Source organism: Leopardus geoffroyi, chromosome E2, assembly GCF_018350155.1.
Source record: "Leopardus geoffroyi isolate Oge1 chromosome E2, O.geoffroyi_Oge1_pat1.0, whole genome shotgun sequence".
NCBI lineage: Eukaryota > Metazoa > Chordata > Mammalia > Carnivora > Felidae > Leopardus > Leopardus geoffroyi.
In genome coordinates, this window is record NC_059335.1 from 5,606,926 (window position 1) to 5,634,596 (window position 27,671).

At 40.8% G+C, this 27,671-nt stretch overlaps 1 protein-coding gene and 2 pseudogenes across 1 annotated transcript in view; 2 read left to right on the forward strand and 1 right to left on the reverse strand.

Moving 5' to 3' along the window:
• LOC123578471 (zinc finger protein 736-like) overlaps positions 1–13,268 on the reverse strand; it is a gene marked incomplete at its 5' end in the record, with an annotated part of 71,623 nt that extends 58,355 nt beyond the window's left edge. Inside the window, 2 exons of the mRNA XM_045441344.1 lie at positions 12,545–12,637; positions 13,127–13,268. Of these exons, the coding sequence (XP_045297300.1) occupies positions 12,545–12,637; positions 13,127–13,268 (235 nt within the window). The remainder of the gene's footprint in view (positions 1–12,544; positions 12,638–13,126) is intronic.
• A 1,340-nt stretch (positions 13,269–14,608) lies between these two features.
• On the forward strand, positions 14,609–14,945 carry LOC123578025 (annotated as a pseudogene).
• A 12,629-nt stretch (positions 14,946–27,574) lies between these two features.
• On the forward strand, positions 27,575–27,671 carry LOC123579532 (annotated as a pseudogene).

The following is a 27,671-nucleotide window of genomic DNA, read 5'->3' on the forward strand; positions in this document are numbered from 1 at the left end:
CTTTCTGTTGACAAGAAACGTTATGAAAACCAGTCAATTATTACACCTTTATACGTTATATATGTTACATATGGTATCCCTACAATAATGGAAGCTCAAGAAAATCAGAAGCAAGAAAAATGCATTTACAGTACTGTACTATGAATAAATCTGACTGTAAGTGGACCCACACAGTTCAAACCCATGTTGATCAAGGGTCAAGTGTACTTTGTGTTACCATCTGTTAACCTGCAACCTTGTGAAGGTGGAACAGTCCAGGGTTTGTGTAGGTTAAAACTTCATTTATTACACATCAGTGTTAACACATTAAAATCCATTCAGTGTTATTAATGAAAATATATTAAGTTCAAATGCACTCTAAACAAACCACTGCAAAATTACTGTATGATTCTTGGTTAAAATACCCATGACAAGCATTCAAGAACCATTCTTGTTCCTGTGATATAAGGATCTGTGAGTTATACTTCCTACACTTTCAAATAATTATTCATTATTGAGTAAATGTGGATTATAATAATTTCATACCCTTTTATGGAAGAGTTAGCTATAATTTCCCCAGATATCTGAGAAAATTTTTTAAATTTCAACCACATAACTAATATTCTTGACTTGTATCAATTGCTATTATGAAAATACATCCAGATTTTAATGAACTGCCATTCTCCTTAAACAGCAACTAACACAACTATTTAAAACTCAAAATGTTTCTCTATCTTACTTTATTTCAAATAATAATGCCCTGAACCCTTACTTCATCATGAGTTGTATCCCTCTTAGACATCAAACACAAACAGCATCTCCAAGTAGATTTTCTTCATACATTGTACACTACAGTCTCAATCTTCCATGGAAAAGTAGGTATGAATGAATTCCCCATCATAAAAGAGCCACTCATGTCTATGAGACAACAATCAAATCATTTTGCACGCACACAAATAAAGGCATTGCATGACATGATTTAAGGGTGAAATTAATAGTATTTGTCATGCAAAAAAAAATCTCAAACATGGTCAATAGAAAAAAAAAAAAAAAAGAAACACTGAAATTATTCCCCTCCAGACATCCATCTTTCCTTGAGACTTTCAGGCATATTAACAAATACAGTTGAGGGGCGCCTGGGTGGCACAGTCGGTTGGGCGTCCGACTTCAGCCAGGTCACGATTTGGCGGTCTGTGAGTTCGAGCCCCGCGTCAGGCTCTGGGCTGATGGCTCAGAGCCTGGAGCCTGTTTCCGATTCTGTGTCTCCCTCTCTCTCTGCCCCTCCCCCGTTCATATTCTGTCTCTCTCTGTCCCAAAAATAAATAAACGTTGAAAAAAAAAAAAAATACAGTTGATCATTGAGTAAGATGGGTTTGAGCAGTGTGGGTCCAAGTAGATTTATTTTTTGACAAACACTTTGCAGTACTATAAATGCTTCCTCTCTGTTATGATTTCCTTCATCTTTTGTTTTCTCAAGCTTACTTAATTATAACAATACCATTTATAATACAGACAACAAAGAATGAGATGATTGACTGTTAATATTCTAGGTAAGACTTCTAGTCAACGATAGGCTATTTCTGTGGAAAACCAGGTATGGTTTTAATTTGGGGGACTCAAAAGTTACAGTAAGATTCCCAGGTGTGGTGGGGTCATACCTCCAATGCCTACATTCTCCAAGGTGAAAATGTAATTCATATTAGAGTTTCATATTCAGATTTTTCTCTATAATAAATGCTCTGATTTAGAATAGTGTCTGAAAAATGATATTGACCTATTGCTTTCTGCTGTGAAACCTCTCATTTTATTTAGATTTTGTTTTCCATTACATACTTTGCCAATTGTTTACAACTTTCATGTTTTTACCTGTTATAAAGACTCTTTTTTCCCTGAAGCATGTATTAAAAACAAAGGTCTTTCATCAACCATTACATTTATAGGGCTTCCAACCATTATGATTTCTCTGATGTTGAGTAAGTGTTTGAAGCCAGATAAAGATATGACCATCATTCTTATCATATGTAAGTTATCTCCCCAAGAGATACTGCCTCACGTTGGATGTTTTTGGTTATGAATTAAATGCTTTACCATATTCTTTACATTTGTAGGGTTTCTTTCAGTATGCACACTATGATGTTCAGAAAGTTTATAGTTCTGCTTAAGGGCATTGTCACGTTTTAGTAAACATTTTTCAGCCTTCTCTCCATATTACCTAATTTTGATGTTTTGAGTGGTAAATGTTTTGCCACATTGTTTACATTTGTAAGATTTATTTCCATTATTAAATCTCTATTGTTGAGTGAGTTTTGAAGACTAGTTAAAAGGTTTGCCAGAGTTACATTTGTAAGTCTTCTGCCCAGTAAAGATACAATAATGTACAATAAGATTTGAGCTTTTATAAAAGACTTTCCCACATTTATTACTTTTATACTGGTTCATTGGAAACTGAGTTTTCTGATGTTTACTCGGATTTGACCCTTAACTGACATTTTTTCCCAGATTCATTGCATTGGTAAGTTTTATCTCCACTACAAATACCTCAGTAATTACGGAAGACTGAGTCCTCACTAAAGACCTTCCTAAAATCACAATACATAAAAACTTGCTCCAAATTAAGTATCATGTGATAACTATAGAACAGTGATGTTGGGATAAAGACCTTCTGAAGTTTATCAAAATTAGACGTTAGAATGAGGAGGGATTATGTGTTGGTGGGAGAATAATGAATACTCTGAAAAGATCTTCTCAAAACCACATGTAGAATTTTTATCTTTATTCTTAAATGTCTAACTTTCAGAAATATTTCAGTGAATTACTAATCCAATCTTGTATTTGAAATGGTTTCAATGATTACTTTCGGCATGGTTTAGGTGACTTTCCAGAATTTCCAAATGTCCCTCTAGAGAATATGAAGGATTATGAAACGGATTTTGGGGGCACCTGGGTGGCTCAGTTGGTTGAGTGTCCAACTTCAGCTCAGGTCATGATCTCACAGTTTGTGAGTTCGAGCCCCACATTGGGCTTTGGGCTGACAACTCAGAGCCTAGAGCCTGCTTCAGATTGTGTCTCCCTCTCTCCCTGCCCCCCCCCCGCCCCCCGCTCACGCTCTGTCTCTTTCTCAAAAATAAATAAACATCTTTTTAAAAATGGATTTTGGGGGGCGCCTGGGGGCTCAGTTGGTTAAGCGTCCGACTTCAGCTCAGGTCACGATCTCACAGTCTGTGAGTTCGAGCCCCGCGTCGGGCTCTGTGCTGACAGCTCAGAGCCTGGAGTCTGCTTCAGATTCTGTGTCTCCCTCTCTCTCTGCCCCTTCCCCACTCATGCTCTGTCTCTCTCTGTCTCAAAATAAACAAAAACATTAAATAAATAAATAAATAAATAAATAAATAAATAAATAAATAAAAATGGATTTTGGTCCTTGGGTTCAAAGACACTTTCTGCAAATATCACTGACTTAAGGTAGGGTTTTCCCCCAAATGTTTTATACTCTTGATCTCCTCTAGCAGTAAGGATTTCCTCATGGATAATTGTCCCAGTTTGGTTATATCCATCATAATATCTGTTCTGCCCATCACTGCCTCCCACCACCTTCCCAGTGATTCATTAAGTATAAATACTCAAGGCCACAGCTTCCATATTTTCCCATATCATTCTATGGAATGATTCTCCTTTGCCTGTCTGCCAACAGGCCTAGGGTGTTATGGAAAGATGCAACCAAAAGATACAAAGTAAGTTATCCCATTTGTTACACTAACATGCATGTACATTAAAATGCTAATGTGCAAAATTAATTTTTTTTTAATTTACATCCAAATTAGTTACCATATAGTGCAACAATGATTTCAGGAGTAGATTCCTTAGTGCCCCTTACCCATTTAGCCCATCTCCCCTCCCACACCCCCTCCAGGAATCCTCTGTTTGTTCTTCATATTTATGAGTCTTTTGTGTTTTGTCTCCTTCCCTGTTTTTATATTATTTTTGCCTCCCTTCCCTTGGGTTCATCTGTTCTGTGTCTTAAAGTCGTCATATGAGTGAAGTCTTATGATATTTGTCTTTCTCTGACCGACTAATCTCACTTTGCACAATACCCTCCAGTTCCATCCACGTAGTTGCAAATGGCAAGATTTCATTCTTTTTGATTGCCGAGTAATACTCCATACATATATATATACACCACATCTTCTTTATCCGTTCATCCATCGAGGGACATTTGGGCTCTTTCCATACTTTGGCTATTGTTGATAGTGCTGCTATAAACATGGGGGTGCATGTGTCCCTTCAAAACAGCACACCTGTATCCCGTGGATAAATGCCTAGTAGTGCAATTGCTGGGTCATAGGGTAGTTCTATTTTAGTTTTTTGAGGAACCTCCATAATGTTTTCCAGAGTGGCTGCACCAGCTTGCATTCCAACAAAATTAAATTTTTTTAAGGTTTACTTATTTTTCAGAGACAGAGAGAGAGAGAGAGAGAGAGAGAGCAAGCAGGGGAGGGGCAGAGAGAGGGGGAGACATAGAGTCCAAAGCAGGCTCCAGCTGTCAGCACAGAGCCTGACAGGGCTCAAACCCACAAACCATGAAATCATGACCTGAGCTGAAGTTGGAAACTTAACTGGCTGAGCCATCCAGGTACCCCACTAACATGCAAAATTAATACTCATAACAGGACATCATCAGAATGGAGGAATAGGAAGCAACCTGGACTTTCCTCCCCCGTGGAGACAAAAATGGACCACATTACCTTTTGGAAGCTAGTTAGGAGAACATAGCACACCCAGGCAAGTACAAATGAAGAGCCACATCAAAGAGACAAGAAAAGTTTGTGACACTTGCACACAACAGCTGTTCGTCCTCTGTGGCACTCCATGGCAAGACTGAGAAAATGGTTACCCCTCATCAGGAGAGAAACAAGTAAGTGACCTGTATATTCAGTGATCTTGCTTCTTTGCAGCTGCCTGGGGGGCTTGTTTCTGTCACGCAGGACATGGAAGCAGAGGGAATGACAGCACCCTCTGGATGCACTGTGGTGGCTGCTCAAACAAAAGGTGACTGTTTAGGGGCGCCTGGGTGGCGCAGTCGGTTAAGCGTCCGACTTCAGCCAGGCCCCGATCTCGCGGTCCGTGAGTTCGAGCCCCGCGTCGGGCTCTGGGCTGATGGCTCAGAGCCTGGAGCCTGTTTCCGATTCTGTGTCTCCCTCTCTCTCTGCCCCTCCCCCGTTCATGCTCTGTCTCTCTCTGTCCCAAAAATAAATAAACGTTGGGAAAAAAAATTTTAAAAAATAAATAAATAAATAAATAAATAAATAAATAAATAAAAAAAAGGTGACTGTTTAAACAATGAAAAGACTACAGAGCGAGGACACACAGAGAGAGGAAGGTATCATGGGCTCTAAAGAAGTAATTACACTTTTGTAAACTGGAAAATTACAAAATTTCAGACTTTGCAAATGCCCAGGAGATGTATGACAGGCCCCAGAATTACTATTATTTTTGTTCTCCTGTACAAAGCAAGTCCATAATCCTGGGCCCAGAGGCTTTTTATTTTTGTTTTTGTTTTTAATTCCCAAATGTCAGTAGAAGATCACAAGCCATACAAAGAAATAGAAAACTGTGTTCTAATCAGAGGAACAAAATAAATCTCTAAAACTGACCCTAAATTAAGAAAGAACTCGGGGCGCCTGAGTGGCTCAGTTGGTTAAGTGTCCAACTCCAGTTCAGGTCATGATCTCACGGTTTGTGAGTTCGAGCCCCGTGTAGGGCTCTGTGCTGACAGCTCAGAGCCTGGAGCCTGCTTGGATTCTGTGTGTCTCTCTCTCTGCCCCTCCCCTGCTCATGCTCTGTCTCTCAATAATAAATAAATGTTAAAAAATTTTAGAAAAAAAAAAGAACCATAAGTTTCCTGACAAAGAATTCAAATAACCATCATAAAGATACTCATGGAAGGAGAGAAAACAGGTAACTAAATGATGTCAGGACAACTATGCAGGACCAAAATGTAAACCCAAAGAGACAGCAAGTATATCAACCAGAAATTGGGAGCTGAAGAGTACCATCACTGAATTTAAAAATACAGTAAAGGGTGAGCAACAGACTTGATCAAGCAGAAGAAAGAATCAGACAATCTAAAGACCCTTTGTGTTATCTACTGAGAAACAAGAAAAATGTGGAAAAGGAATGAGGATAAGTGACCCATGGGACACCAACAAGTGAACCAGTATGTACATTACAGGGACCCCATAAGGAGAGGAGAGTGAAAGGGGACAGAGCGTTTCCATGAAGAAGTAAAGGCTGGTACTTCCCATGTATGTGGAAAAAAGAGACAAATTCACTGAGTTCAATAAATTCAAAGTAAGATAAATGTCAACATGAACACAATGACACATTATAATTAAACTATCAAAAATCACAAGTGATAAGAGAATTTTGAAAAGCATGACAAAAGCAACTCTTCTTGTACAAGAGAGCTCCTGTAAGATTATTAGTGGGGTTCTCAGCAGACCTGATTGGAAAAAGCGCATGGGACAATGTATTCAAGTACTGAATGATCAAAAAATATCCACTGAGAATCCCTATTTGGCAAAACTGTTTCCCATGAAAGTAGGAATGAAGACTTTGCCAAGTAAAAACCTCTGTATGTTTACCAGTAGACCTGTCCTATAAATGTTCAAGGAAGTCTTAGTTAAAATAGGATTCTAAACAGTAATTAAAATGACACAACACAAAGCTCTCTGCTAAATACAAATATTTACACAATTATAGAAATCTGTAAGGTTGTAATGAAGCAGCACAAGTCACTTTTATTTCTGCTACAGAATTTTTTTAAATAAAAGTATAACAATCATAAATCTAGGTAATAAAATACACAACATAAAAGAACTTGTGATATCAGGAACTTAAGGTGGGTGCAGGGGTGGAGTTGATAAGTAGAAGAGTTTTGTATGCAATTGACAATATCACTTTAAAATGATTTGTTATCTTTAGAATGTTTTAGTAATCTCTAAGGTAAAGTGATGAAAATACATTCAGAGGATGCAAAAGTTAATGAGAATGGTATCAAAATATGAGATGGGTAGAACAAAATTAAGGATAAAATATAATACCTAATCTTGGGAAAGAGCATAAAGATGATTCATATTTGGGTAACACACATTGTCCAAAAATGTCCTAAGGTGAGAAATGCCATTCTGGGACAAACTACATAGGTAAAAGAGAAAGCACAACTCTGTCCCTCTCCTGCTTACACATATGCATGCGCTCTTTCTTTCTCTCTCAAAATAAATAAATAAACATTTAAAAAATAAAAATAAAAAAATAGATAAATTATAGAAAGTCACATTTAAAAGGAAACCTTCTATGGAACAATTTTAAGGGGGAGGAGTTAAGATGGCTGAGGAGTTGGGAGACCTTAAGCTTGTCTCTTTCCTTGAACACAGCCAGATAGTTATCAAATCATTCTAAACACCGACGAAATCAATCGGAGATCTGAGAGAACAAAAACTGCAAGACTACAAGTAAAAAGTGACCACCTTTCAGCAAGTAGGAAGTTCAGAGAGTTTACCCAGGGACATACTGCTCTGGGTATGGCCCAGGGAGGGAGCCTAATATGGAGGCCACTGCAAAGTAGTATAAGCTGTGGAGCACAAAATCTGAACTTGTAGCAGTCTGCTACTGTAGGGGGAGTGCCTGACTTAAAGGTGTTCATGTGGTGAAGAGGGGCAGAATGCCAGGAGTGACAGGGTGGTCTGAGGATTTCTTGGGTCTCAGGAAAGATGGGTTGTGCCAACACGCTGGGATATTTCCAGGCATGAGATGGGACTCAGTCTGGCTGAGGGCAGCAAGCAGGGGTGCCCACGGCTTTCTGCTGTTTTGACATAAACTCTGAACAGCTGCATAGTCACATGACTTTTTTTAAGATGGGCTGGCAAAAGCATGGCCAGACGCTACCCCAGAGGAACGGCGTGGGTCCACACTGTGGGAATCCATAAAATTTGGGGTTTTGAAATTCAGTTGCTGCCTGTAATAAAAAAGCTTGGACACAGTCAGGGTGACTGCAAGGTTCTGACAGAAACTGGGGACACAAGAGGGATGATTAGTTGCTCTTGAATCAGGTTTCCCCTTAAGAGTGGGGGTCATGAACTTTAAGCTCTGGGGCTACAGAATGGGAAAACCCCATATTCATTCTGTCATTCAGAACTGAAAGCCTACAGGGAGCAAAACAGCGCCACCTAGTAGAGGCCACTGCCACTTACACCAAAACCCACTCCCTTGCAATCTGGAGGTGCATTTCCCCTGGAACAATTTAACCTGAGAATCAGCACAGCAGGCCCCTCCCCCAGAAGACCAGCACAAACAACTCACTTGCACCAACTCTACACTAACAGACTTCACCTCTAGGGGAAATAGGATCTAACTTCTCTTTTATTTCTATTCTTTATTGTTTATTATTATTTTCTTCATTTATTTTCTTATTTTTTCAATTCCCTTTGTTACTTTTTAGTATTATTTTTTTAATTTTTTTTTACATTTTAAATTGTTTGTTTGTTTGTTTGTTTAGATCAAGCTTGGGAGGGGCAGAGAGAGAGGAAGACAGAAATTCCAAGCAGGCTCCAGGCTGTTGGCACAGAGCCTGATGCAGGACTCAAACTCACAAACTGTGAGACCATGACTTGAGTTCAAATCAAGAGCTGGATGCTTAACTGACTGAGCCACCCAGGTGCCCTTATTTTTAATTTTTATATATACATATTATTTTTATTTTGATCTAATTAGTTGTTTTCATTTCATTATATTTTATTTTTTTCTTGGATCTAGATTCTTTTAACAAGCAGAAAAAACACACAAGATCTAGTTTGTTTTTTCATTTTGTTTTGTTTTGTTTGTTTTCTTTCTTTTCTTTCTCTCCTCTTTTCCTTTCTGGACAAAATGATGAGATGGAGAAACTCATCCCAAAAGAAAGAACAGGCAAACTCACGGCCAGGAATTTAATCAACACAAATACAATTAAAATGTCTGAACTAGAATTTAAAACCACGATTATAAGAATACTAGCTGGGGATGGAAAAAAAAAAAAAAAAGCATAGAAGACACCAGAAAACCCCTTTCTGCAGAGATAAAAGAACTAAAATTTAGTCAGGCCAAAATTAAAAATGCTATAACTAAGATGCAATCTCGGATGGATGCCATGACATGACAGTGAAGATGGATGAAGCAGAGTAGTAAATCAGTGATATAAAAGATAAAATTACATGGGAATGCAAGCTGGTGCAGCCATTCTGGAAAATAGTATGGAAGTTCTTAAAAAAATTAAAAATAGAACTACCCTACGACCCAGCAATAGCACTACTAGGTATTTATCCAAGGGATACAGGTGTGCTGTTTTGAAGGGACACATGTACTCCCATGTTTATAGCAGCACTATCAACAATAGCCAAAGTATGGAAAGAGACCAAATGACCATCGATGGATGAATGGATAAAGACGACGTGGTATATATATATATGTATGGAGTATTACTCGGCAATCAAAAAGAATGAAATCTTGCCATTTGCAACTACGTGGATGGAACTGGAGGGTATTATGCTAAGTGAAATTAGTCAGTCAGAGAAAGACAAATATATGACTTCACTCATATGAGGACTTTAAGAGACAAAACAGATGAACATAAGGGAAGGGAAATAAAAATATATAAAAACAGGGAGGGGGACAAAACATAAGAGACTCTTAAATATGGAAACAGAGGGTTACTGGAGGGGTTGTGGGAGGGGGGATGAGCTAAATGGGTAAGGGGCATTAAGGAATCTACTCCTGAAATCATTGTTGCACTATATGCTAAGTGATGTGGATGTAAATTTAAAAAAATAAAATTAATAAAATTAAATAAAAATAAATAAATAAATAAATAAATGATAAAATTATGGAAAATAATGAAGCAGAAAAAAGAAGGAAACACAGGCAAAAGACCACAATACAAGACTTAGAGAAATCAGCAACTTATTAAAGAATTACATTTGTATCATAGAAGTCCCAGAAAATAAAGAGAAAGAAAAGGGGGCAGAAGGATTATGTGAGCAAAGTATAGTTGAAAACTGCCCTAATCTGTGGAAGGACACAGACATCAAAATCCAAGAAGCACAGAGAACTTCCATTAAATTCAACAAAAGCAGACCATCACCAAGACATATCATAGTCTTGCCATAGGCCACAATTAACAACTTAGGAAACAATATATGTTGGCAAGGATGCAAAGAAAGGGGAACCCTCTTGCACTGTTAATGGGAATGCAAACTGGTGCAGCCCCTCTGGAAAACAGTATGGAGGTTCCTCAAAAAGCTTAATATAGGGGCGCCTGGGTGGCGCAGTCGGTTAAGCGTCCGACTTCAGCCAGGTCATGATCTCGCGGTCCGTGAGTTCGAGCCCCGCGTCAGGCTCTGGGCTGATGGCTCAGAGCCTGGAGCCTGTTCCGATTCTGTGTCTCCCTCTCTCTCTGCCCCTCCCCCGTTCATGCTCTGTCTCTCTCTGTCCCAAAAATAAATAAATAAATAAAAATGTTAAAAAAAAAAAAAAAGCTTAATATAGAACTTCCCTATGACCCAGCAATTGCACTATTAGGTATTAACTAAAAGGATACAAAAATACAGATTCGAAATGGTGCAGGCACCACAATGTTTATAGCAGCATTATCAACAACAGCCAAACTATGAAGAGAGCCCAAACGTCCATCAAGTAATGAATGTATAAGGAAGATACAGTGTGTATGTGTTTATATAGAATGGAATATTACTCAGCCATCAAAAAGAACGTACTCTTGCATTTGCAATGGTGTGGATGAAACTAGAATGTATTATACTAAGTGAAGTCCATTACAGAAAGACTAATACTATATGATTTCACTCATATGTGGAATTTAGAAACAAAACAGGTGAACATATGGGAAGGGGGTGGAAGAGAAGAGAATTTTATTGGCAAAGTGCATAAAGCTGATTCATATTTGAGTTACACTCACATTATCCCAGAATGTAATGAGTTGAAATTTATCCTATAACAAAATACACATGTGGAAATGAAACCACAACTAACTAATACTGTGGAAAGTCACATATAAATGGAAGCTGATTACTATGGAATTGCAAAAACAGAATAAGACAAAATTTAACCCAAAAAATTCTACATAAAAAAGATGTATTATTTAAAAGGAAACCTACTATGTATACAACTATAATTTTTAACAGTGACTGTGTACCCATGAAAAACAAGCATTTTGAATTACAGACATGTCTTCATTGATAGTAAAATTATAAAGAATATTCATTAAAATCCACCATGAAAAGCTATGATAAAAATTTTTATAAATAAGCACTTATAAGACATGAAAAATATATTGCTATTAATATATTCCTCCTCATACAGAGTTTAAGGCTATAATCCCACATTTAGAACCAAGCAGAAAAACAAAAACTTTTCATTTCTAAACAGACAAATACCATCAAAGTTGTAAAATATGCTGACAATCACTTTATAAAAATTAAATATTTGGGATTAAATTCAGATACATTCTGAGGAAAGTAGAAAAAACCGTACTGATTAATTTTTCCTGAAGTAAAATTACATGTATGAACAAACCTTTTTTATTCAATCAGAATTTTACTAATTATCTATTTTACTTCTTATAAAGCACATGCCAATGTCATAGCAGAATTTCTGATTTAATAAATCAGAAATGAATCTCATATATATATAATTAGAAAGTAAAAAAATATATGACAAAGTCATAGGAACTTCTTATAAGACAAAATTATGAAATGATGCAATTATTAAGAAACAAGTTAACAATTGAGAATTTATTTTACACTGTGAGTTCTAAGTTTTAATGTTCTAGTTCCCCTATGGCATTAATTGATATAAGATTCTAAGAAACAAAAAGATACATTAAATGATTTCATCATTGAGGAATGAAACACGTGGAGTGGAAATTTCTAGTTTTAGCTAATACAAAAAAAATGAACTTTTGAAGTGAAATAAAGGACTAGATTCTCTCATTTTAGGGAGGTGTTTTGTTATCTGATGAAATTACCTAACACCATTCTGTGTAAAACCTTTGTAACATTGGAAATCATAAATCAGTAAACACATGATATTGGTCTCCACTGTTCCAGGATTTCTATACCAAACCACAATATGCCCACACTACCCTGACACACTTCTCACAGGAGGCAAAGCAGAATTTAGAAAGGCTTTAGCATAAAGTTCCTCATAAATATGGGGATTTCCCCGGGGCCCTCAAACCAATGGAGCAGCTCTCAGAATATGGAGGCCCTCACGCTGCAAGGAAAGTCTCCTGGCCCTCGCAGTGGACAGGATGGGCCATCACTGGAGCTAAAGTCAAATCCTTACAGAACATAGAGCATGATAATGTTGGATACCAGATGTCCTATCGTGAGAGGGAGAGACCTAAAACTAGGCTTCTCAAACTTTTATTCAAGGAGAGCTACTGGAACCACATTTTAAGGTCTATCTTCCTCCTTCACATTTGGACCCCACCTCTGTCATCTGCTTCCTTCATTCAACCTACCTGGGTGTGAGGGTACCTTCTCCTTTCTCTTCACTCCCCATAGCTCCTTCTTTTGCTCCAAAAAGATGTCTAGGTCTGGCTTAGACACAAGACCTGTTTAGTAGAAAAAAGAAATGAGTATTGTTAGAGATTCTAACTTTCAATCCAGTATTGCACTCAGCAGATAAGAGAGGACATTGTAAAATTCTAAGAAATGATTTCCCAAAGGCTGTTACCCAATAGCCCCTTTAGAACACATAGGAGGGATTTCCAATGTTCAGATCTTGACCTCCACTTCCAAGTACTAGACACAATGATAAAGAGTGGAAATTGGTGTTTGAGATGTGGGCAGGACCATTTTATGTCACTTAATGTTTAGAATTGCCACTAATCTACAGAAATGATGTTACTCTAAGGAAGAGGAAGCTAAAGCTGAAAAGGAAACATCATGAAGATATTTCTTTACATCTACAAACTCCTACTTCTTTCTCTTACTGCAGGGATCTGAATCCCAGTCATGCAAAGAAGCTTCCGAGACTGTCTTCAAAGGAAGGAAAAAAACCCTGAGTGTGGTTTGGGAAATCTGGAGGGAGTTATCCTCACCCAAAAAGAGGAGGTGTCCATGGGTCTCTAACATCACATCCCTGTACAGTTCCCCCTGACTGTGGTTCAAGCATCCCCATTCCTCCTGAGAGAATTCTACGGCCACATCTCTAAAGGTCAGCACTCCCTGCAACAAATACCACAGTTACCAAGTGGACACAGGCAGAGCTCATAATGGTACCTATGATGAAAGAGGAAGTTAATGTCACCAGCTAGACTCCAAGACCTGACCTTTACTGCTTACCTGCTTGTACCTGCTGACCTTAGCCCCTCATTTTACTTAACCTCTTCTTTCCATCTTATCTTTTACTTCAGGCCATAGTCTCATGGTCATAGTCTCCCATGAGGGAAATAGAAACTAACAAAAGGTAATGACTGCCCTGAGGAAGAGCTTAGGCAGGCCCAGGTTGAGCTTACTCCCCACTTATATCTAAGCAGATCAACTGTGGGGTAACTCATGGAGTGAGGACTTGCCTTGACCTCATTGTAATACCAAAATCTCCACGTAAGGAGGAGCACAAACCTCATTTACATAATATACGAAGCATGATAGAACTGGTTTCTTTTTTTTTTTTTAAGTTTATTTATTTATTTTGAGAGAGACAGAGAGAGTGGGAGAGGAGGGGAAAGAGAAGTAGACAGAGAATCCTAAGCAGGCTCTGTGCTGTCCATGCAGAGCCTGATGCAGGGCTCAAACCCACAAAGCTGTGAGATCATGACTTGAGCTGAAACCAAGAGTTGGACACTTACCTGACTGAGCCAACCAGGTGCCCCTCGAACTTCTTTTTAAAAAAATTTTTAATATTTATTTTTGAGAGAGAAACAGAGCACAAATGGAGGAGGGACAGAGAGAGAAGGAGACAGAATTTGAAGCAGCTCCAGGCTCTGAGCTGTCAGCATAGAGCCGGACATGGGGCTTGAACTCACAGACTGGACTGCGAGAGCATGACCTGAGCAGAAGTTGGTCACTCATCTGACTGAGCCTACCAGGCGCCCCTAGAACTGCTTTCTCAAGGCTCATGTGTGACCTTATGCCCAACTCTACATAGATGATAAAGCTCCCCTTTCCAAATATCCATCCTAACCTTAAATAAAAGGAAATCATTCCCCCTTACTCTGTGAGTCTGTTTTAGAAGTTATTCCCTGTGGGGGTGCCTGGGTGGCTCTGTTGGTTAAACATCCAACTCTTGATTTCCCTTAGGTCATGATCTCACAGTTCATGAGTTCAAGCCCCACATGGGGCTCAGCACTGATAGCAAGCAGTCTGCTTGGGATTTTCTCTCCCTCCCTCTCTCTCTGCCCCTGCCCCACTGGTACTATCTCTCTCTCTCTCAAAATAAACAAACTTTAAAAAAACAAAAAACAAAAAAAAAAACAACCTTACCCCTCTGTCTCTTACACACCAGGGGACAACAGTGTCTTGAAAAGAGGACTTGGTATACTGATGTTATTCCTACCATCTGGAATCTCTGTGCCTTTCACAGAACTTCCAACAGCACTATGTTGGGACAGAGCATCCAAGGGTTCACAACATCTGTGGTCCATAGGAGCCACTATGAGGAGGGCCCAGGGAAGAATTTGCCATTTTCAGTGGAAAACAAGTGACAGTTACTAATTATGATGACTATGTATTTTGGATCTGGATTTGCTGCCCCCTTTTTTATGGTAAGACACCAACTGCTTAGCAAATAAGGATGTTTTCATTAATCCATTACACAGATGTGGAAAGGAGCATTTTAAGAGGTGCAGTCTCTTTGAAAAATGGATCAAACTCTTGAATACAACATACTCAATATGTTTGTAAATAAACTTATGGCATTACTTCTTAATGCCTCTTTTCTGAAAAAATAAATAACTTAAAAAAAAAAGTTATTCCCTGTGATCTCCTTTTTGGCTGCACATGAAGTTTCCTTTGTGTGTGATATGCCCCAATTCAAGAGGACCCCCCCCCCCCCCGAAAACAAACCACCAGAGTCCAGAGTCAAAGCCAAGCGGCAAGGGTCGTTTATTGCAGGTTCGAACCCGGACCTCCTCACACTCCTTGCGGGTGATGCTAAGAGGCCCCGAGCAAGGATCTTACAGCTTCTTTTATAGACAGGCACAAAAAAGTTAGGGATTTTTTGCGGTTACAGAGCTGTTATTGGTTGACATTTAAATTTGAACGCTCAGCAGAACTTGTTTGGTTCCCGCCTTTATTTCAAACCACTCAGCAGAACTTGATTGGTTCCTGCCTTTAGGTCAGACTACAACCGGGCACGCCCTGGCTGGTTTTGGGAATGGCTGGTGGGGGGGGGGGGGGTCTTTTCTTTGCAGTTGTGAGTACACCTGGTAATTTTTCTCTTAGTCTCTCATGTGACAACCCCATATGGTGTCGTTTCTACCTGTGACTCACCAAGAAGTAAACTCATGCTAGTTCAGTTATAGTAAAAAAAAGTGGTTCTGACTTAAGTGAGTTTCACGCTTTCTGCAGTGAGATAATTTTTAACACAGTCCCATATGCTCTAATGTATTCTCTAACTTAAAAAAACTTTTCTTAATGTTTATTCATTTTTGATAGACACAGAGAGAGAGAGAGAGAGCACGCGCGCGCGCGCACACACACACACACACACACACACACACACACACACGAGTGGAGGAGGGGCAGAGAGAGAGGGAGACACAGAATCCGAAGCAGGCTCTAGGCTCTGAGCTCTGGGAAGGGATGGGGCCCAAACTCACAGGCTGTGAGATCATGACCTGAGCTGAAGTCGGACGATCAACCAACTGAGCCACCCAGGCGCCCCATGTATGCTCTAACTTTAAGGTAAGGACTGTTACAGGAATACACCTTTTCTGAGTACTATGTGATGAGGTTTTGGGGGTTCAGGGGGAATAGTGGGGCTCCCAGGGTCCGGAGCCATGGCCAACAAAGAATCTTGAAGATGTCTTTGGTGCAAAAAGGTGATTTTACTAAAAGCACAGGGACAGGACCCATGGGCAGAAAGAGCTGCCCGGGGACTGTGAGGAGAGACTGGTTATATATACACTATCGAGCTGGGGGGAGGTAATGTCCAGGGGAAGTTTTCAGTGAGACTTTCATATCCTAAAGAAGACCCACAGGATACTGGAAGCCTTAGCTATTGTCAGGCTAAGGTTGTTTGCCCTCTAGCAAACCATTAGCATTAAGACTAGGAAGTTCCTGGAGAAATGTTTTATTCTGCCAGCCTCAAGTATCTGTCAATGGGCTGCAGGTTATAGGGAAATTTAGTTCTATCCGCCATTTCCTTCTGCCTTTGTTTCCCCCATCACTATGGAGAGGTGATGTTGGTGCTCCAGAAAACAGTCTACAGGTTTCTGGAGATTAGGCTGTTGATAAGATTGCCTTTTTCTCGGTGATTTACTAAGATATTTGTAAACAGATGGAGACTCAGGTCCTTCAAGACTATGATCTCTATCAGTTAACCATTTGGTTTTTTTTCCCTTTCCTCTGTTCTTGGGCAGCCAGGAGTGCCCTGAGGAATATCACACCTGGGGGTCAGGCAGTATTTGTGGCCTGTCAGCTTGCCTCATGCTCCCTCATCACTATGGTTATATCATACAGTATAATTTGTGTCTATTTCTTTGATAGAAAGTTTTGTGGTGAGTTACAAATATACTTATCAAATTCTAATCTGAATTAGACTTTCACAAAAGCACATTGGAGATGTTGTTAAAATGCAAATTTTATTCAGGAGTTCCGCCCTGGGATGAGTCTGAATTTTTTTTTTTTTTTAGTTTATTTATTTATTTTGAGAGAGAGAGAGAGAAGCAGGGAAGTGGTATAGAGAAAGGGAGAGAGAATCCCAAGCAGGCTCTGCACTGTCAGCACAGAGCCCAATGTGGGGCTTGATCTCATAAATAGTGAGAACATACCCCAAAGCTGAAGTCAGATGCTCAACCAACTGAGCTACCCTGGCACCCACTGAGCCTCCATTTCTTTTTTTTTTTTTTAATTTTTTTTTTAACGTTTATTTATTTTTGAGACAGAGAGAGACAAAGCATGAATGGGGGAGGGTCAGAGAGAGGGAGACACAGAATCTGAAACAGGCTCCAGGCTCTGAGCTGTCAGCACAGAGCCCACGCGGGGCTTGAACTCACAGACCTCGAGATCATGACCTGAGCCGAAGTCGGCTGCCCAACCGACTGAGCCACCCAGGTGCCCCTGAGCCTGCATTTCTTCCAAGGTATTAGCCTATGGGCCAAGGGATACATTTTTGAATAGTAGAGTTGAACTCCCAGGCAAGAATTCTTGGAGGACTTGGAACTGAATGGGTTTTGATGAGGAAAACAAAGGCAAGAGAAGTGTAGCCAAAATTAAATTTACAGCTTGCAGCCCACTGATAGATACCTGAGACAGGCAGAGTATGACATTCCTCAAGGAACTCATGGCTGCCTTAATGTCGGTGTTTTGCTACAGAGTACAGGCAATCTTATCTTGCCAATAGCCAGACCTCCAAGGTCCAGTAAACTCCACTTCAGCATAAAAAAAAATTCCTTCAAAACTTATGTTATCTCTCCTCCCCTAACTAAAAAGTATAGAACCAGTCACTCTTCACAATCCCAGTGCAAGCTCTTTCTGCCCACGGGTCCTGTACCTGTGCTATAATTAAAACACATTTTTGCACCAAAAACATCTCAAGAATTTTTTCTTGGCCTTTTGCTCTGGAACCCAAACTTCAAATCACATTAGGTTTTATAGCAATTACAGGTTCTACTAGAAGAGCAAGAAAGGCAACAACAAGCCTTCTGAGCATTTCCCATTTACTACATAGTATGTAACAGTTTTTCATAAGTTAATAAAAACATAGATAATCTAAGACAGCAAACACATTATTCTATTTGTATGCAAATATTTTTTAAAAATTTTTAACGTTTATTCATCTTTGAGAGACAGGGAGAAACAAAGTGTGAGTGGGGGAGGGGCAGAGAGAGAGGGAGACACAGAATCCAAAGCAGGCTCCAGGCTCCAAGCTGTCAGCACAGAGACTGACACAGGGCTTGAACCCCCGACCGTGAGATCATGACCTGAGCCGAAGTCAGTCACCCAACTGACTGAGACACCCAGATGCCCCTGTATGCAAATATTTTGTCAAACATCCAGTACATGGAGTGGATCAGTCTTTTTTTTTTTTTTTTTTTAATGTTTATTTATTTTGAGAGAGAGAGAGACAGAGAGAAAGAGAGTACACAGGGGATGGGCAGAGAGAATCCCAAGCATGCTCTGTGCTGTCAGCCCAGAGCCCGAGGTGGGGGCTGGATCTCATGAACCCTGAGATCATGACCTGAGCTGAAACCAAGAGTCAGACATTTCACCAACCACCCAGATGCCACTCAATCATTTCTTTTGAAGGCCATGGATTTTTGCTCTGTCTTCTTCAATTTTGACTTCTCAAATTTCTCAATCCCAGCCATATTGGGTTTGTCAGACATGGCTGCAGAGGAAGCAGAGTAAGAATCATGAGCAGGTCAAGTCTAGTCTGTGCAGTGACGACCACCAAGTGCCTAAAGATTTTATGTTTAAGTAATCTCTACACCCAAGGTAGGGCTCAAAATCACAACCCTGATTTCGCTCCACCAACAGAACCAGCCAGGTGGCCCTCTACAGGTACTTTCTTATGTTAAAGAAGACTTACAGGATCCTGGAGGTTTGGTTACTGTCCAGCTAAAGTTGTTTTATGTCTTGAGAAAAGCATTAACATTAAAGTAGTTGTGAATTCCTTGAGGAATATCTTACTCTGCCAGTCTCAACCAACTATTTATCAGGGGGCTGCAAGTCAGAAGGAAATTTAATTTTATCTACATTTCTTTTGTCTTTGTTTTCCTCATCAGAAACTACAAGCAAAGGTAACTCGAAAGAAGTTTCCAGTTTAAAGGTGATAATTTCTGCACATCGCAGTAAATCCATCTAAGATCCCTAGGAATGATTGAGAGGAAAAAATATGAACTTTAAAGGGGAAATATCAGGGCGCCTGGGTGGGTCAGTGGGTTGAGTGTCTGCCTTCTGCTCAGGTCGTGATCTCGCAGTCAGGGAGTTGGAGCCCCGCGTCAGGCTCACAGCCTGGAGCCTGCTTCGGATTCTGTGTCTCTCTCTCTCTCTGCCCCTCCCCGCTCACACTCTGTTCTGTCTCAAAAATGATGGGGCGCCTGGGTGGCGCAGTCGGTTAAGCGTCCGACTTCAGCCAGGTCACGATCTCGCGGTCCGTGAGTTCGAGCCCCGCGTCGGGCTCTGGGCTGATGGCTCAGAGCCTGGAGCCTGTTTCAAATTCTGTGTCTCCCTCTCTCTCTGCCCCTCCCCCGTTCATGCTCTCTCTCTGTCCCAAAAATAAATAAACGTTGAAAAAAAAATGAATAAATGTTAGAAATATTTTTTTTTAATTTTTTAAAATTAAAACAAAATAAAGGGGAAATATCTACCAGAGAGCCCCAAGCCAAGTAAAAGAAGTTAACATCATCTATAATGAAAGAAATTGATATCAGTGCCTAAGTCAGACTAAAGGACCTATTATCACTGGTGTGTTCTTGTGGACAGCAAAAAATAAATCAGAATATAAATCAAATTACAAGCATATGGTTGATTTATACAAAGTTCAATCACCTACAATCTCTATGTCCTGTAATATTTAATGTATTTTAAATAAAGTATCCTTTTCACATTCTAAACAGCAGGACTCCCTTTTTATTTGAGAACCTTCTGAGTTATCCTGGGTCTCATATCCATCCTGTTTATTTGTGCATTTTCTTAATCCTGGTCTACACAGAGCTAATAAAGCATCTAGATGGGACCTAAATGTGAAATGGTTTTCTTGACTGATATCCCAGGACCAGACCACATCAGCAATAGGAATCTTGGATTCAAGGCCTTCCCCTGTGAATCTGTCACAAAGGGAATATTTTCAATACTTGTAGGACTTTAACTCAAAGCGACAATTGTTGATGTGCTATTGGAGGCCAGGCTGGAGAAGGGAGAGAAAGCTCTGGGATATACAGGAGACGTGTTCTAAAGACCTAACCTTAAGTATCATTTTTAAAAAGGTGTAGGGGCGCCTGGGTGGCTCAGTCGGTTAAGCATCCGACTCTTGGTTTTGGCTCAGGTCGTGATCCCATGGTTCATGAGTTCAAGCCCTGTTTTGGGCTCTGCACTGACAACACTGAGCCTGCTAGGGATTCTCTCTCCTCTCTGCCCACCCCCCACTCATGCTCACACTCTCTCTCTCTCTCTCAAAAGAAATAAACTTGAAAAATATAGTACTTTAAAAAATAAATAAAATGGCTTAAAAATGAGGTGAACACATAAGGCAGAAATATCAGAGCTAGAGGAATCAACATTTGCAATTTCTAAAAGCACGGAATTTCAGGAGAAAATGATGACACAGCCTCTGACGTGGGGCATGCGGCTTACCAGAGAACTGGCCATTGCTTCTTTCACCTCGTCCTCTAGATTCCTTTCTCAGAAGGTATTTGTGGAGAAATCACCACTACATCAGGAGAAAACGCCTTCAAAGCCACCAGCTGACTCTCTTCACGGGTAAAGCGCTCGCCTGCAGGCAGGACTTGGAAATGCAGAAAACGCCCAACTTCCTAGTCCTTTGTGTCCTGAGCTCTCAGAAACTGTGAGCTTTTACTTGGAGGCCGATCCCTGCCTTTTCCTTCTCTACTTTCGGGAGCCTCCTGTCCCGCAGATGCTCACAAACTCAACTAAAGCGTAGGAAGACTGTGCTGCCTGGACCTGATCCTCCCAGACTCGTGTAGAGGAGACCCTGTTACCTCTCCTTGAGCCAAAGCTTGCCCTCAACTCTCCTAAATTCATGGGAATCCTTCCTGCTTAACCCTGGCCTGGCTTAGAATCACCTGGAGCAGTTGTAATTAAAACAACGCTGTTGTTTCCACCCACACCAACTGACGGGGGAGGGCACCAACAACGATGGTGTTTGAAACTCCACACGTGAACCTATTGGGAAGCATCTGGGGAAGTGACCAGACGGAAAACTAACCATGGCTATGGTTGTTGTTGTTTTTTTAAAAAAAACAAATTTTTTTAAAAAAAATTCTTATTAACATTTATTTATTTTTTGAGAGTCAGAGAGAGACTGAGCACGAGCAGGGGAGGTGCAGAGGGAGGGAGACACAGAATTGGAAGCAGGCTCCAGGCTCTGAGCTGTCAGCACGGGGCCTGATGAGGGCTCAAACCCAAACCCACGAACCATGAGATCATGACCCGAGGTGAAGTCAGTCGCCCAACGGACTGAGCCACCCAGGCGCCCCGATTGTTGTCCAAATTTAAATTCATGCCTTCTCCACTGATCAGAGTTTTCTGGAGATTTACACATTCCCCCCTCTTTCTTCTACGCAGAGGGAGCCTTCCAAATGGAGATTTCCTTTATAAATGTAAATGTCTCTTTCAAAGGAAACCTCTGTGTTTCAGAGATTTCCCTTTGTCTGCTGTTTCTTTAAAATAACAAGCCTAGGGGCACCTGGTGGCTCAGTCAGTTAAGTGTCCAACTTCAGCTCAGGTCATGATCTCAAGGTTTGTGGGTTCAAGCCCCACGTCAGGCTCTGTGCTGACAGCTCAGAGTCTGGAGACTGTTTCAGATTCTGTGTCTCCCTCTCTCTCTGCCCCTCCCATGCTCATACTCTCTCTCTGTCTCTCAATAATAAATAAATGTTAAAAAAACAATTTAAAAATAAATAAAATAACCAGCCTAAACTAACCCATGTTTTGGGGTGGCAAAATGCTTTCCTTCAGTAGGTAAATGCCTATTTTCATAAGTAACTGCCAAACAGTTCTCGAAAGTAAATGTAACTTTTACACTCCTATCTGCAATACATGAAAATTCTAATTCCTCTACATTTTCATGGAAAGTGGTATTACCCTTTTGTCTTAATTTTAGCCATTCTAGAAAATATTAGGTGGTTTCTCACTATAAAATATGAAGCGGCCTTGCTATATTTGTCCTGGTGACTGAGAAGACTGTGTAGGAGAAGAATCGTTTTGTTTTTGCATCTAGATTCCTTGGCTGATCTAATAATCAAACTGACATAAGACAGATTTGGTAAAATTTGGAAGTGAGGTTCATGAGCAAATTGCCAAGAAAAAATTCTTGAGACGTTTTTGGTGCAAAAACGTGATTTTGTTAAAGCACAGGTACAGGAGCTGTGGGCAGAAAGAGCTGCACTGGGCTTGGGAGAAGTGACTGATTATATAACTTCTAAGTTTGTGGAGGAAGGGGGGTTACAGATGATGTAAATCTCTAAGGAATTTTGAAGCAAGGCTTTCCAGACCTTGACGGGCTAGCTGTTGTTAAGAGAAGGTTACTTTTAAGTCTTTGATATGATATAAACATGAAGGCAGCCATAAGTTCCTTGGGGAAGAGTCATGCTCAGCTGTCTCAGGTGTCCATCAGTAAGTAGGCTGCAAGCTGTAAGGAGATTTAAGCTACATTTCTCTTTGCCTTTGTTTCCCACACCTGATTAACAGGACAAAGATTTAATTTCTTAATTACAGGAATCCTAAAGATATGAGGCTTAAAAACAGGCGATTCATGCTTTTATGCCATGCTGACTTAACAAGAAGGGGGTAGGGATTTACAGTTTCAAAAAGGGGGTAAGTTGGGGTGCCTGGGTGGCTCAGTTGGTTGAGCATCTGACTTTGGCTCAGATCATGATCTCAATGTTCTTGAGTTCAAGCCCTACATCAGGCTCTGTGCTGACAGCTCGGAGCCCCGAGTCTGTGTCTCCCTCTCTCTCTGCCCCTCTCCCGCTCATGCTCTCTCTCAAAAATAACAAACATTACCAATAATAATAATAAACAAATGGGGGAAGTACATCCACAAGGAAATGGAAAGAAGAAATATTTGGTAAACTAATATTTGCCATGCCAGGCAGGTAACTCTTTCTAATATAAAAATTTGTCTCGGGGAGGGTGGATGATGGGTATTGAGGAGGGCACCTTTTGGTATGAGCACTGGGTGTTGTATGGAAACCAATTTGACAATAAATTTCATATATTTAAAAAAAAAAAAAACTGTCTCTGGAGGGCACCTGGGCAGCTCAGTCGCTTAAGCATCTAACTTCAGCTCAGGTCATGATCTCACAGTTCATGAGTTCGAGCCCCGTGTCAGGCTCTGTGCTGACAGCTCAGAGCCTGGAGCCTGCTTTGGGTTCTGTGTCTCCCTCTCTCTCTGCCTCTCCCCTGCTCTCTCTCTCTCTCAAAAATAAACATTAAAAAAATTTTTTATTGTTGTTTAAATTGTCTCTGGTGTAAACTCTCTTCCTGATAGAGTGATAGAGGCCCCCATCTAATTTCTTTTTGGTACATATATCAGCCTCAGAAAAGAAAAGAATCCTTCTATCTGCAGCAACAGAATAAAACTGGAGGACATTTTGTTAGGTTAAATAAGCCACATAGAGAAAAATAGATACTGTTTGAAACTACATATATGCAGGATCTTAAAGAAGTTAGAATCATAAAAGTGAAGATTAGCAATGTTTGTTGCCAGGAGCTGAGGGTGGGGAAAATGTTGAGATTTTGGTCAAGTGGTAAAAACGTTCACTTATGCAAGATGTGTAAGCATGCAACATCAAATGTACATCATGGTGACTATAGTTAATAATAGTGTATTGCACGCTTGAAATTTGCTAGGAGAGGGCATCTGAAGCATTCCCACCACACACACACACACACACACACACACACACACACTTTTTTTAATTTACATCCAAATTAGTTAGCATATAGTGCAACAATGATTTCAGGAGTAGATTCCTTAGTGTCCCTTACCCATTTAGCCTCCCACAACCCCTCCCGTAACCTTCAGTTTGTTCTCCATATTTAGGAGTCTCTTCTGTTTTGTCCCCCTCCCTGTTTTTATATTATTTTTGCTTCCCTTCCCTTGTGTTCATCTGTTCTGTGTCTTAAAGTCCTCATATGAGTGAAGTCATATGATATTTGTTTTTCTCGAATTTCACTTAGCATAATACCCTCCAGTTCCATCCACGTAGTTGCAAATGGCAAGATTTCATTCTTTTTGATTGCCGAGTAATGCTCCATTGTATATATAGACCACATCTTCTTTATCTGTTCATCCATCGATGGACATTTGGGCTCTTTCCATACTTTGGCTATTGTTGATAGTGCTGCTATAAACATGGGGATGCATGTGTCCCTTCAAAACAGCACACCTGTATCCCTTGGGAAAATATCTAGTAGCGCAATTGCTGGGTCATAGGGTAGTTCTACTTTTAGTTTTTTGAGGACTCTCCATACTGTTTTCCAGAGTGGCTGCACCAGCTTGCATTCCCAACACACACACACACACACACACACCTTAACTACAGGAGGTAAGGGACATGATCATTAGCTTGACTTGTTGGAGAAATGAATAAAGTACGCCAAAGATGGCAGATGCGGCTAAAACAAACTCTGGTCTCTAGCTTATTAGAGTTCCCTCTGGGTTCTTCTTCCTTTGTTTGCTGCAGGTGCAACCCCCCCCCCCCCCCCCCCCCCCCCCCCCCCCCGCCACACACACACACACACACAAATGCGGAGGCTTACAAGTATAAATTACCCTTCCTGCTCGCATCTGGGGCTCAGCTCTTTGGAGAAACAATCTCCTCTGAGCTCATCGGTGTTAAATAAATCTCTGATCCACCAAGATCTCTGAGTGCTGCTTGATTTTTCCGCCAGCGTTCCAGCCTGGTTCCGAAACAGATTGTGGCGATCTTTTTTTTTTTTTTTTAAGAGTTTATTTTTAAGTAATCTCTACACCCAAACGTGGGGCTCGGACTCATGACCCCAAGATCAGGATTCACATGCTCTTCTAACGGAGCCAGCCAGGTGCCCAACTGTGTTAATCATTTTGTAGCTAGTGCAGAGCGGGGAAGGACATCTGGTTCCCGGGATCCCAAACAGACCAGGGATTGCTTTGTTTTGTTTTGTTTTGTTTTTAAATGTTTTATTTATTTTTATTTTTTAGAGGCAAAGAGAGAGAGGGGGAGACACAGAATCCGAAGCAGGCTCCAAGCTTTGAGCTGTCAGCACAGAGCCCCACGTGGGGCTAGAACACACAAACTGTGATCAGGACCTGAGCCAAAGTCGGATGCTTAACCGACCGAGCCTCCCAGGCACCCCCAGACCAGGTTTGGCCACTAGCTGCTGACAAAATCCAAGGCAGAAGAGCGGTGGTGGAACAGGAAAGGGATTTCCTTCAGTGGGACCAAAGGGGATATGCAGGTGAGCCGAACTCTAATTTCCAAACATCTGCTCTCCTTATCCTGTAAAGTGTATGCCTTCACTCTGAAATCCTAGACCCCTATCGATATGGGGAACAAAGGCAAAAAAAAAAAAAAAATCAATCTCCTTGCAACTTGCAGCCCATTGACAAACTTGAGACAGACTGAGTGATCTTCTTCTAGGAACTCAAGCACCTCCATGTTAATAGTTTGCTAAGGGCAAAAGGCAATCTTTTCCTTCCTTCCTCCCTTCCTTCCTTCTGAAGGACAGAGAAAGCAAGCAGAGGAGGGGCAGAGAGAGAGAGGGAGAGAGAGAATCCTAACCAGGTTCCACCCTGTCAGCCCAGAGCCTGACATGGGGCTCGAATCCACAAACTGTGATATCATGACCTGAGCTGAAACCAAGAATCTGCCACTTAACCAACTGAGCTACCCAGGCACCTCAGCAATCTTTTGCTTTAGCTTGACATTATCCCAAGCACCACACCCCCTCCCAAGATGCTGTAAGTCTCCTTTAACATATAAAAATACCTTTGGAAACTTCCTTTAACTCTACTTCCCCAAGATAACAGGTTGACAATCAGGCTCCAAGAATATGGCCCACTGATATACATCTGAAGGGTCTCATGACTGAGTTTTTAGTAAACAGTAATAAATGACCTTTTCTGAACAACAGGTAGTCCCTCAAGGTCCTGGAAACCTTGTTTCCAAAATTCCTTTGAGACTTACACTATCCCTAACCCCCTCCCCACCTGAAGGTATATAACCAGTCAGTCTTCACAGTCCTTGTGCAGCTCTTTCTGCCCACGGGTCCTGCCCCTATGCCTAAATAAAACCACCTCTGCACCAAAGTCGTCTCAAGAATTCTTTGTTCACTTCTGAACCCCAACATTGCCACATCACCTACCCCCTTGTCTTTACCTCAGAATGACATATATACCTCATTTTACCTGTGTTTAAAATTTCCATGCCTATGTGGTATTCATCATAGGTACAGCATTAAATTTTATTTTCTCATGTTAATCTGGTCTCATGTCAATTCGATTCTTTTTTTTTTTTTTTTTTTTTTTTTGAGAGAGCGAGCACAAGCAGGAGAAAGAGGAGAAAGAAAGGGAGAGATAGAATCTATCAGTGCAGAGCCTGACACAGGGCTCAATCCCACAAACCATGAGATCATGACCTGAGCTGAAATCAAGGGTCAGATGACCAACCAACTGAGCTACCCAGACGCCCCAGGATCCTTAGTCTAGAAGGATCCTTGAGGGGACAGGTCTACTCTTGCTCCCCAACAATGGTAATTAGATGTTTGTCCTGCTAACAGATGGGTCACTGAGATAAAATGTACTTCTGGTAATAACCAGAGTTTGGAAAGGGCTCCCAGTTTAGATTCCTCTGTGTCATTAAGGGAGAAGCAAAATTTCTCTTGAGCCTACAGGGTCTCAATTGTCTTCAGTTGAAAATAATCCACATGCCAAAGTGGCACATTCTGGCAGGGGCGGGGGAAGGGGGGTGCTGTCCCAAACCCTTTCAAAGCACAGAATTTAATGAGAAAGAAATCAAGGCACCAAACCATACAATCTTTGCTCCTGTATATCTGCTTTTAGATTTCAGCAAAACATTAGCACTACCATTGAGACATGGGAGGAGCAGTAAACCAAACCTCTGACCTCCTCTAATCAGTTCAGTGAGGCCACAGCCCAGGGTGGGGCCAGAGCTGGAAAAGCTTCTGGAGAGAGGGCTCTGGGTGGAGCTGGGGAGGCAGATTGATTGCTCTAGGCTTCTGAGCTCCCTGCCTGTGGGGTATTTATTCCCAATTCTGTCTTCCTACATTTGCCTAGTAAAAACTTTGTATGATTATATTCCACTTAAGCCGATTACCTACTTTACAACATAATAATAAGCAATTTAACGTAAACTCTTAAGAGTTTTCTGGGACAATCCCACCAGAAACTAAAGTTGGCCCTTGAAAAGCATGGGTTTGAATTTGCGCCAGACTACTGAGACATGGATGTTTTTCAACAAATACAGTACCGTACTGTATTTTCCCTTTGATTTCCTGAACACTGTCTCTAGCTGTCTTTATTGTTAAGACTCTAGTATATAATGTGCATATAACACACAAGGTACATGTTAATCGATTGTTTATGTCATTGGTAAGGCTTCCAGTCAACAGTAGCCTGGTAAGAGTCAAGCGTTTGGGTGTTCACATCTGCAGCACATATACTAAAAATGGAATAGTACAGATTAGCGTGGCCCCTAGAATGACATGCAAATCCATGAAGTGTTCCATATTTAA